This window comes from Mytilus edulis, chromosome 8 (assembly GCF_963676685.1).
Source record: "Mytilus edulis chromosome 8, xbMytEdul2.2, whole genome shotgun sequence".
In the NCBI taxonomy this organism is placed as follows: Eukaryota; Metazoa; Mollusca; class Bivalvia; order Mytilida; family Mytilidae; genus Mytilus; species Mytilus edulis.
The window spans coordinates 41,331,461-41,343,583 of record NC_092351.1 but is presented as its reverse complement, the minus strand read 5'-3'; the positions used below and the strand labels follow the sequence as shown (position 1 = coordinate 41,343,583).

At 32.6% G+C, this 12,123-nt stretch overlaps 1 protein-coding gene across 1 annotated transcript in view; it reads right to left on the bottom strand.

Annotated features, from left to right (window-relative positions):
• The window catches only part of LOC139484092 (uncharacterized), a 29,454-nt gene extending 17,736 nt beyond the window's left edge, over window positions 1-11,718 (bottom strand). Inside the window, exons 1-6 of the mRNA XM_071267818.1 lie at window positions 11,688-11,718; window positions 10,834-10,896; window positions 8,435-8,697; window positions 7,710-7,796; window positions 7,037-7,140; window positions 4,508-4,817 (exon numbers count right to left, since the gene is read on the bottom strand). Coding sequence (XP_071123919.1) covers window positions 4,508-4,817; window positions 7,037-7,140; window positions 7,710-7,796; window positions 8,435-8,697; window positions 10,834-10,896; window positions 11,688-11,718 — 858 coding nt within the window. The remainder of the gene's footprint in view (window positions 1-4,507; window positions 4,818-7,036; window positions 7,141-7,709; window positions 7,797-8,434; window positions 8,698-10,833; window positions 10,897-11,687) is intronic.
• Between the last annotated feature and the right edge of the window lie 405 nt (window positions 11,719-12,123).

Genomic DNA, 12,123 nt, shown 5'->3' with positions numbered 1-12,123 from the left:
GAATTTTAGTTGTTAACTTTAAACATATGTTGTGTTTGCATTACTTTAAAAACATGAACTACAAAATACTATATTGAAATCTTACGGCCTCAATTAAACATGCATTTTTGGTGTAAAAAATGTGTTTGTTTTCGTGAAACAGATGAATATGGTCTTGGATATTTAGACGATCAAAAAGTTGTTGAGCATTGACCGATTGCTTAAAACAAGAGCGAAAGATACCAGAGGAACAGGAAAACTCATAAATCGAAAATAAACTGACAACGCCATGGCTAAAAATGAAAAAGACAAACAGACAAATAAAAGTACACAAGAAAGAGCATAAAAAACTAAAGACTGAGCAACACGAACCCCACCAAAACCTGGGGGTGATATCAGGTGCTCCGGAAGGGTTAGCAGATCCTACTCCATATGTGGCACCCGTCGTGTTGCCCATGTTATGACAAACCCGGTAAATAGTCTAATTCGGTAGGTCACATTCATTAAAATGGATGGGGATTATAGTTCCGACGTAAGAAACATATCCGATATCATCTGTGCAACGGTTCTTCCATAACGGTCAACCAACTCGTGATAACGTCCGTAAAAGTTTGGTTATTCCACTTAGAATATATTAAAGAAGGTTAAAAGCAAAATTTGAGGAAAATTACACGAACTCCTAGCGGGCTGAGCCCGGCTGCGTCAACAAGGTAAGCTATGCTTGGATTACCCGCCATGAAAATCCACTGACAATCATCGTATCACAACAGAACTAGATACAGTAATTAGAATGTCAGGTCAGACGACTACTAGTTGTTATTCATTTTTTAAATAATTTGAAAAGATGTTTCTCGTTATTTGAAAAACGGACATACATTATCGTTGAACTAACAAGTGATAGCGATTGAAACCTGTGGATTTCAGTCGTTTTTCCTCATAGCTTATCTGGGTTCACCACTGTTGAATGAGTTCGTACAATGTTAAAATTTAAACCCGTGTAACATATCATTTGAGATAGAGGAATATTTCTGATGAGAAATGGAAAACTGAAAATTACATCAACGTTAGAACTTTTTGAATAATCCAGGAGGGGATATAATGTATAAAGCAGAATTGGATGATAAAAGAAACATGTAAATAGAATAATAATAAAATCAAACCTAACTGTTACGGAATGAGACAAATAATTTGTATTTATAATCAGCCTTTCTTTCCTTGTGATGTTAAATCACATAATCTGTTCAAACACGTGTATAATATGTGTGATATTATCAAAATAAAGTTTAACTAATTTTATTCTCGACTTACTTGCCATCAAAGGTTGTCATGTGAGGATCATTTTCTGAACTGCATCGCTTTCCTAGTGTTTTATAATCAGTGTCGTGTATAGAAAACTGAAAAGTGAAACTCAATTTGGTTAGAAACGAAAATTCAGAACGATGTATTGAATATGACGTACATATTTTAAACGAAACAAACATACATTTCATCAATATTCCAAAAACCCAAAATTAAATGCAGTTTCTCAAGTGTAAATTAACCATTAATGAAACGATAGTGGTCAAGAGACTAGGAAAAATTGACAACCTTGTGGTTAGGGATATTTCAAAGAGTACCTAAATAATTGTGGCCGTGATATGTATCTAAAGGTAAAATACATAACAGCATGTGTTGTTACAGTAATTTTTGAAAGGCAATGGTAGGTTGACTTATCTTTAATGAGGTTTTCAATATTTTACATATATAACGTCAAACATATTTAAGGGGTATCTAGGAGTTATTTTCCCCACTAAAGACGTTGAGGATATATATTATTTGTCTTCCAAAGCCATTACTTCAAGGAGCAACACACTTCGAATAGCTTGTTCTTGAGCGTTTTTACCCATACAGTGTCAGTTATTTTATTATTGATTTGTCGATAATATTTTTGAGACATAAAAACATACCTCAACCGATAATATTGTCTGACACACACGAAAAGATAGATAGCATTTATGGCATTGTGTGTACCCTTCCACAGCACATGATACAATCCCCGATTTTTAGAAGGGTTTATGCTGCTAGGTGTTAAGTTTTTCTATGTTGGGTTTTGTATACAGTTGTTGCAATTTTTTATACTGCGGTGTCCCCTTTTTTTCGACTTATGAGCTTGAATGTCCTTTTTGATACATTCGAAAGGCGAAAATAAACTGACAACGCAATGGTTAAAAAAAGATTAAATGACAAACAATTGTATACTTAACACAACCAAACTAAAGAATAAACTGCGTAGGTACAACATAGAATATATTGTAGTACATATTAGCAACAAATAAAGAAACTATGCATTTCTAAATATTAGACACTCATATCAAACGCTATTTTACATATTACGCTTTTGATGGCTGATCAAAGTCTGTGCTACCAACTTGTGTAATTCTCTTGTTGATCATGGTTCATGACCACACGCTAACGCTTGTTTCGTAACATTGCTAAAATATAAGCTCAAGAGCATTTATAATCCTTTTCGGGATTTCCTTTGATTTACGGAACAGTGTTGAAATTAAGATTTATCAGTTCCAGCTTTCGGTGGTACATGTATTTGTTGTATTGATTGTGACACCTCATTCAATAAACATGTGATGAATAATCCTGCAAAAAATGCCAACGAATATCTTCTAAGCAGTATCTTCAGAAGATTTTGACACACTTTAACTTACGACTTTGTGTAAATACTTGATGGTCTTTTGCAATGAAAAGGTTCTTTAATCGATAATATATAAATTCTGATAGTGCCATCAGTACAGTGAAAGTATGCCACTTCCGCATCCACAAATTATCAATGATGGTCGGTTGAAGAACAGACAAATATTTTATTTTAGCTTTTAAATTGTACACTTCTAATTTACATGTAGCAATGTTCATGCAACGCCTACATATGTTATGGGTAATTTTATGTTGGAACGATATTTCAGAGCTGCGTTTTTCTCATGATTTTACAGATTAATGGGTGTATTTTTTCCAATGAAGCTATCGGACATACCGACGCCATCATGATTTAGTCAACTATGTATGGAATATCAGTGTCGCTTATGACCACGTATTAAAACTCTAGCTTGTCCTCTCTTGTAATTGAAATTGTACGATTTTATCTGATAAGTAACATTAAACATTAAAGCGACCACTGTGCACCATGATGCCTACAACTATTGACCACTTGTGATTATTTCCAAATTTTTAGAGTATTTTGTATTGCTCTGTTTTTTACATGTTGTAGTGACTATGTAGTGTGTTCTGATTTAGGTTGATTTCGTTTTGAAATTTGTGCCATGGTAATGTCAGTTTTACAATGATTTTAAGGTTAGATTCGTGTTGCTCGGTAGTACGGCTTTTATGGAGTTTTTTCTATAGAATGTTACGCCTATTTTCCCCGTACAGGAGCACAAGCAATATAAAGATAACTGTACTTTATCACTTCATCATTATTCAACAATAAGCACTGCAATGCCAGGGAAACAGGCAAGCAGTTTTTTTTTAAAATCTAAACTGTCGTTTTACTGTTATTCTTTATGGTCAATATATCAGTGCAATAACAGATAGAAACACATACCAAAACAAATGTATGCAAATGTTGATGGTAAGATACGCATTTCTGAAGAAAATATCGATATTAATCATATAATCACATATTTTGTACTGATATGTACGTTTTTGCATGGCCAATAATAGCCGGAGGTCAAGGTTGGTTATCAGCCCTAACGGCCGATATCGATATCAGTCCTCGAAATCCATATCAAGCCCCCGAGTTTAATTTCCGGTAACCTGTCAATCAGAGACTATTTGTAAACAAGTTGAACACAATAAAAAGAAATTGAGAATGTTACGAATCTGCTGTAGAAGAAAAAAGTAGAAATCAACAGTGAAAATCACAAAAGTGTTCGTAAAATTTTGACTTCATAAAGAATTTAGAAAATATATAAAGCCACACTGGAATGAGTACCGATATAGGATTCTTCTTAAGCATTTTTTAACATTTGTAATGTAACACTTTAAAGTTGCTTAATATTTGCAATTCTTAGAATTAATATATTTATTGTTAATTATTTCTGAAACTTTTCACAAAACGTTGTTTACCTACTGTGATACGAACTTTTTTTTAACTCACAGTGATACATTTTTTTTATTTTTTTTCGTTAAATATCTTTTTGATTTTTGAAAAAATATCAAACATGATTTGGTGTAAGCTATTTGTTTTCTCTTGCTTAAAAACATGTGATAAATAGATTACTACATGTCATTTTTCATATGGTCCATGGTATCAGCCCACGACCCATATCAAGCCCTCTGGCTTGATATGGGAGTCTAGGGCTGATACCAGGGCCAAATGGAAAATGCCATGTAATAATCTATAAATATTCGAAATAGCCAATACTATAAAGCGCTGCAATACATAATTCGCCTAAGCATAGAAAAAATAGCACGAGATATCTTAAATACATTGTATCAGAACAGCACATCAGAACAGCACTTTAAATTAGTGAAAACCTACCTTTAAATCGGGAAGCATATAGCCATTCCAAAATTTTAGGTTTGTATCATCAGAACCTAATCGTTCGTCGACATACATCCGCAAAATCATTATTCGTGGTCTTACATTTACTGTCTGGTCAGACTTTCCACTAACAAGTATCTCTTGTGTTTCATTCCAGTGCGTAAAGTTGAAAAAAATACCACATCTATCTGAACTAAATGTCAAACCATTAACTGTCTTTTGATCACACTTTCCCTGATAATCTGGTACTGCTCCTAACAGGTTCACTACACAGTCTGATTGAAAACTAAGAATGTCGACATCTTGGCTAAAAAGAATATTATTAAAATATATATTTAAAACAAATGCTTTCCGGGTTATAATGGTTTTTATAAACCTCTTAATGAAAATGGAGAGTATAATTAACAATTCGGAACATAAATTAATTTTACCTACTACTGTAGGACAAATATGTAAAATTTTGCCATAAATTAAATATTTAGATATTTAGTAAAAAAAGAAATGAACAGTAGAAGGCCTAGGTCTTACCACCTTACTTGTTGATCAATAAAGGCGGGATAAGAAAAGGGCCAGACTAACACATATTCCAATGATTTATAGGTTGTTTTCTTTTAAATAAGGGAGCTACTTCTGTCAAATCTAGTATGATATGAACGACTAGTTTTCCTGTTTCGACAAAATATACTTTCAGTTTACAAAACTCGATTGCTGGCGTCATTTCATTCCTGTCATTATTGTACATAAGTTATTAAACGAATCAAGTCTATTTTTACTTTTGCTTTTTCATTAAACAAGAGCAAGTCATTCCGGTTGATTTTGTTGAAAGTCATATGTGGTTCAGTTTAATGTTCAATACCTGCTGTAGATATGAAAAGATGTGGTATGAGTGCCAATGAGACAACTCTCAATCCAAGTCACAATTATAAAATAAAACCATTATAGGTCAAAGTACAGTTTTCAACACAGTGCCTTGGCTCACATCAAATAGCAAGATAGCAAGGGCCCCACAAAATGACAAGTATAAAATATTTCAAACGGGAAAACCAACGGCCATATCTATATTAAAAACGAGAAACGTGAAATACTTATGAACCACATAAAAAAGAACAACTAATGAATATCAGATTCCTGACTTACGACGGGTGCAATCAAGCATTCTATGTGGGTTGTTTTTTTGTGCATTTTTGTTTGCATTTTTGTTGTTTTGTTATTTTTGCAATGGCGTTGTGCGTTTGTTTTCGACTTATAGTTTGGATGTGACTTTGTAACTTTTATCTCATTTTTGCACATTAAGCAAGCGACAATCAAATAATAACAACAAAGCAAATGGATATTTAAAAAAGAAGATGCAATAACTGAACAAAAAACCAGCTATTAAATGATAACTTAATCAATAAGTTTTGGACAAAACGAAGGGTTTTAGGGAAAGATCATAAATATCATCATAATGAAAAATTAATAGATATGAAAACTAATCAAAGACAGTAGCTTGGTTTATGTATGTATGCATTGGTGGAACTATGTTTACATTAGTTGGTTTAATAGAGCAAAACATCATTAGGGAATTACTTTTGGAACCAAGTAACACGGATGGCTGCACGGGTGATCCCTTTGGAATAATACACCAGCAGAAGTATCGATCAAGGAATTTTCTAACTCATTAATTATCGGGCTTAAAATTTAAATGTCATTTGCGCGTTTCATCTACACACATACAATTCATCAGTGGTGACGAAATCAACACGGTTTGATGGACAAGTGAAATATACATTTAAACCACTCAAAAATAAACAAATCTGGAATAAGCATATGTTGTGACTATCTTATGTTCACGTGTTCACGTGTCACAGAATCAATGTTGAATAATATTCACATGCATATTTAGTATTTTTAAGTTAAGAAATGAAAGTATGGAATTAATCGAATAAATTAGGGGTAGTATGGGGATATTGATAAATAAGCGGATCATTTCTAACGAAATGTGTTTGGATCCAAATAAATTATTGAATGCATGTCAAGTCACGCCTTTGTATTGCATTTGAAAAGACAAACAAATATATTTTCGTATTCATATTCAATGTTTTTATTTTAAATCTTCAACAGACAAAAACTACTATACCAACTATTTAGAAAAGGGGGGAAATTATGAAAAAGGCGTATCAATGATAGAAGTAGCGACTGCGTAGAAACTATGTTGATGCTTTGTTAAAAGTCCTTCGTCGCTCCTATTCATGAAAACGGCGTTCTATATTTCATTTATTCTAATCGAAATGATGTTTAAGCTACAGTGAACAATATTTTTTTCATAAAAAATCAAAAGAATTTCGATCTTTCTCAGGTATATATTTGCACTCGATTACAAGCTCATCTAATATCAATGATGCTCGTTTCAAAATTTATTGTTTTTGCAATGCCTGATTTTGTGTATTAATGATATTTAGAAGTATTTGTAAAAAAAAAGATTACAAACAACTGTGTAGCCTCCATTATTTAAATGTTAATAATTTGTTTTATATCAAATCTTACCTAGAGCTGGGAAAAGAACATCCGACAGGTATTGTTAGTCTCGCCTTGATTCTTTTTGGATCTTCTCCTTCCTTAAGTATTTTATGTTCTTCAAGAAATTCAACCTGTGAGATAATCAAGTCATGGTCGATATGTTTGAACAATATTTTCGAAAAGGTTTTATTAGGTTTAATTACATACTTAGCAGTAAATACAGATAAAGTGTATGTGTAATACGGTCACACAGTCCAGCTGTATTAGCCATCCGTGATGATATCGATATTCGTCCCGGTTGCAAAAGGCTTTATCACACCTTTAATCTGTATGAGGTAACGTCATCGAAATCATTCACTGTTGCAAAGGCTTTATCAAACCATAGTTTGTATAACGATATGTGACATAAAACATCAACTTGAGGTTTATAATAAAGTGTATATAAAATTGCTTTTTCAATATCATATACCGTATCAACCCTCAACCAATAAAATCCTTCGTTCAGAGGTCTTGGGATTAGATGTAAGTGTCTCGGATTGATGCGGGTGTGATACTATCATTAGGAAAATAAATTCGGCGGAATTTATGCATATGCCGAAAAAGATTCACTTGTATTTGCACCACAATCGACTGTTTTATGAAATTTGTCTATTATTGAATATTTTACAAATATCTCGAATCAAAAAAGCTAATAACTTACAATAATTCCAGCAAAAAAATCATCTGAAAATTGTTGTGGTCCAGGGGATGGAAAATTAAGTTGTCGTAACTGGATTGAGCATGACACCTATTATTGAAAAAGACAAAATACATATACTTTGGTTACAACATAAGAATGTTTATTATGGCGTTATTATCGCATTGCATGATATGAATAGAGACTTTTGGCAGAGGTGTCGTAGGATGGTAGAATATAAATGGTAAGGACCATAACTGGAGCGAAAGAAAAAATAACACTGATACTTGAAAATGAGAATTTGTGCATGTAGGATACCATATCTGCATTCAAATGATTAGTGAGGCGTCAATTCTAGGTACACCTCTTATTTGGCAAATATTCAAATTACACTGTTACTATAATGAAATTCGGTGTAATATATCTCAAACCAATCACGAAAACTGACGACAAGCAGATAACGAAATAACTGAGACACAGCTCAGACAATAGAATACACCTACACCATATCTTCGATATGATTTTTTTTTTTACAAAAAGTCAATAACATTGAAGTAAACAGTCAAATTTAAATAGATGAAATACTGTCCATATTCCTTGAGACTTCACAAATGCACAAACACCAGACAAGTAGCAAAGTTTTACACATATCCAAGGTGCTTGGAAAAATTCGATTTTTGAAACTTTGTGGGGCAGGTCTTATCAATAAGATACTTTCATAAAATTATCGGTATATAATAAATTCATACATTCATATCTGGTTTATATGTTTTCTCCCAATGTTCCTGGAGAAGCAACGCATCATGTAGTTTCTCTGGTGATATATCGTGATAGTAAGCTTTTTTTATTTCATTCTTATTTATGTACCAACGGACATCAACAGTATACTTTTGGACATTAATGTTTGCCCTGCATTCAAACTTCACTCTCATTGTGATCTCCGAAGCATCTATTTTTGGATGTACCCCAGTTATAACCGTTGGTTTCGGTTTAATTATTTCTTTTGGATATTCTGAAACAAACACAAACAAAAATAATGAAAAACTAATATGTACGTTGCACAATATGTTCAAGGATTGTAGTGCAATATCGTTTGTCTGTTCGCTCTGTGAATTTACAAGTATTATTACAGCGTTTCATAAGCAAAGGCTTTCAAAAAGTCTCCTTCAACATGAAACATCAAAGATCACATTTAATCTCGATGACCAATTATATTAAATTGGACCTCACAAGTATAATATTCACTTCATGAAGAACGACTTTCGTCCGTCATAATATATTGGAAACAAATACGACGGAAATTAAGAATATTCCTCGGTCCACTACGACAAAAATGTGTACACAGGAGAAATGTGGAAAAAAACCTTTATAATTAATGTTTTATTTGGCAAGCTGATCTTTGGGTACATCTTTATTTATAAACAATTATAACTTTTGTTAATATAGAATTAAACGCCTTTTTAAAGGAATTTATTGGTGTATAATAAACTCCATCATAGATACCAGGACGAAATTTTATATAAACGCCAGACGCGCGTTTTGTCTACAAAAGACTCATCAGTGACGCTCGAATCCAAAAAAGTAAAAAAAAAAAAAAAATAAATTACAAAGTTGAAGAGCATTGAGATCCAAAATTCCTATAAGTGTTGCCAAATACAGCTAAGGTAATCTATGCCTGAGGTAGAAAAGCCTTAGTATTTCAAAAAATTCAAAATTTTGTAAACAGTTGATTTAAAATATAACAATATCAATGATAATTCATGTCAGCACAAAAAGTGTTGACTACTGGGCTTGTGATAACTCGACCAATTCACTCACAAACAAATAAAAGGCCAAAGGACTTTTATTATATGTTTGTGAGTGACTTGGTACAATTTATACACCAATAAATTCCTTTAAAAAGGCGTTTAATCCTTATAATTCTTTAAAATTGGAGATCAGTAAATTATTTTTCCACACTCGTAACATTTATCACACTTTAATTGTATATTTGTGTCATTGATTAGGCCTGGCGCATGCATATACTTGTTGGTAAATGCAAAAATATGTACTAAATGAAATTTGCAATCTGTTAAAAAAAAATATACTACAAAAACTCTTATTATCATTCAATCAAATGTTTTGTGTTTATTATTAAATTAAACGATTAACGCGAAGTGAAAATAATGTTTTTTAACGTCTATCCGTATTGTGTCATTACCGCCGCCATCTTGTTTACATTGATTTCGAAAAGAAGTTCGGTCAACGTCGTCTGTCGAGAAATAATCTACGTCAAGAACAACTTCCGGAAGTCCTCTCAACCAATCATATCAACGTATTCTCTAATATGCAAATCATGTAAGAATTGTTTGCTGATATTTGATACTATCTAACTTTTTTTAATATGGTATTTGCTTTAAAACAGAATTAACATCAGTAAAATACATTCGTTATGTATTTTGTTTTGGACATGGAATGATTTATCCCGTGACATATTATACAAACAATTATTATCAAAATCATACAAAACAAAAAAGGCCAGATGCTCCTGACTTGGGACATTTAAACAATAACTAACATAGCACGTTAAATGTATCTAAAATAATGCATAAAAATAGATGTGCTCTTAAATATTAAAAGCAAAAACTGACAATGTTAAGCTTAACCCTTTACAAAATGTAACCGAAAGCAACAATTATCGACCAAGTAGACAAAATCGAAAGTGTTTTTGAATTATAACAGCAAAAAGTAAAATAAGTTGAAAACCTGAATAGAAATCTTGTAATCATATAATCAAACTATTGTCATCTAGGAGACTCTATATAACATAACTTTAATCTAAATATCAGCACAACAATGTTAAATGGAAGCTTTCTGTCATCGCCGTGATTCTAACTTATGCTATTATGATATTTAGACAACACGGCCTGCACTGTGTACGTCGCTCTAGACCACTCGGCCACATATACTATAAAAATATAGTAAAGGTAAGAGTTGAGAGTAATATAGAATGTATGAACTATTTTTTTTCAAACTTTAGAATTTGAATCACTTATAAATTTTTATATTATAATTAAACTGGATAAAATGAATAAGAAATAAAAATAACAAAACATGAAATGTGGTGTTTATGTGTCCAAAATAGATGTTTTACACAAGTCGTACTTACTGCCACATCCAGGACTAAACCCATTTGCAGAACTCTGATCAGGAGGACATTTGACTTCAGTTCCTGAAATATATAACGCTGTGTATGAACAGTTTGTCAGATGTGATGGATTGTTGGTTGCTTATCGACTAGTTGCAAACATTGCATGCATGTGCAGGACGAGAACAAAATCTAACAGTGATTTTAAAAATTAGTTCCTTTTATATAGGCCGACTAGGATCGAGGAATGCCACTGGAAAATGATTTGTACCAAAGGCTTTTAACGTGCAGATAGCTTTACACTCTCTCTACACGAGGCATCGGCTTTGAATTCCTAGTTCTGATCGGCTGTAGCTGCGTACTTTTACGTTCCTGACACAGCCATATGGTTTGTAAATCTCATATCCTGATTTACCCCTGAACATTGACACACATTGACAACTTCTTCTTTGTGAAACGTAACGGTTTAAGATTTCCCTTCATCAACTCACTTTTTTAAGCATTTAATATCATCGTACCTTATGATCCCGTCAAACGGCGTATAAATATATCAACTAATATGCAACCCTAGTATATGTTAAGATAATGCGAGCTTCATTAACAAAATTCTGCTCCTGATACAAAATGGCTGCTATAGATAGAGTTATTGGCTCTACTCTTACGGTCCCCATCAATACTTTGTTTTCCGACACGATGTGTCTTTGTTTAAACTCACTACCGACATACTTTCAATGTCTTACATTTAGATATCTCACATGATTCAAATGATTTGTAAACTTACCAATTTGGTTTACTATTTACTATAGTGATTTACAGTTTGAATTTTGATCCTCGGTGCGAATTAACGAGAAACAAAAATAGCAAGAGACGCTTACCTAACAGACTTATTTGATCGGCTAGCTTCATTGAGGGTCTTTTGATTCTTCAATAACAAGTGGCATTTACAATCATAATTCACATTATTGATGCGTATGTTATTGATGTGAAAGGCTAACTTTACTATCGATTTTGACTACATTCAATCAAATTTTAGAATTATGGATAGTTTGTCGAGCAAAGTCATTAAAACTGTACAAAATGATATCGAAACAATAGCTTACCGAAACAATATGCCGTTGGACAGCGCGGAGTTGGTGGTAATTTATAAACGAGATAATCTGTACAGTTCTTTATTGCAATAGTCACGTTATAACGACAGCACTTTTCGTGTGATTGATAACTGCATGCTACTCTTTTAACTATCTGGTTTTCCATTGGATAAATGTCTTCATTGATTGGAACACTAACTGCAATAAATATGTTACATACACA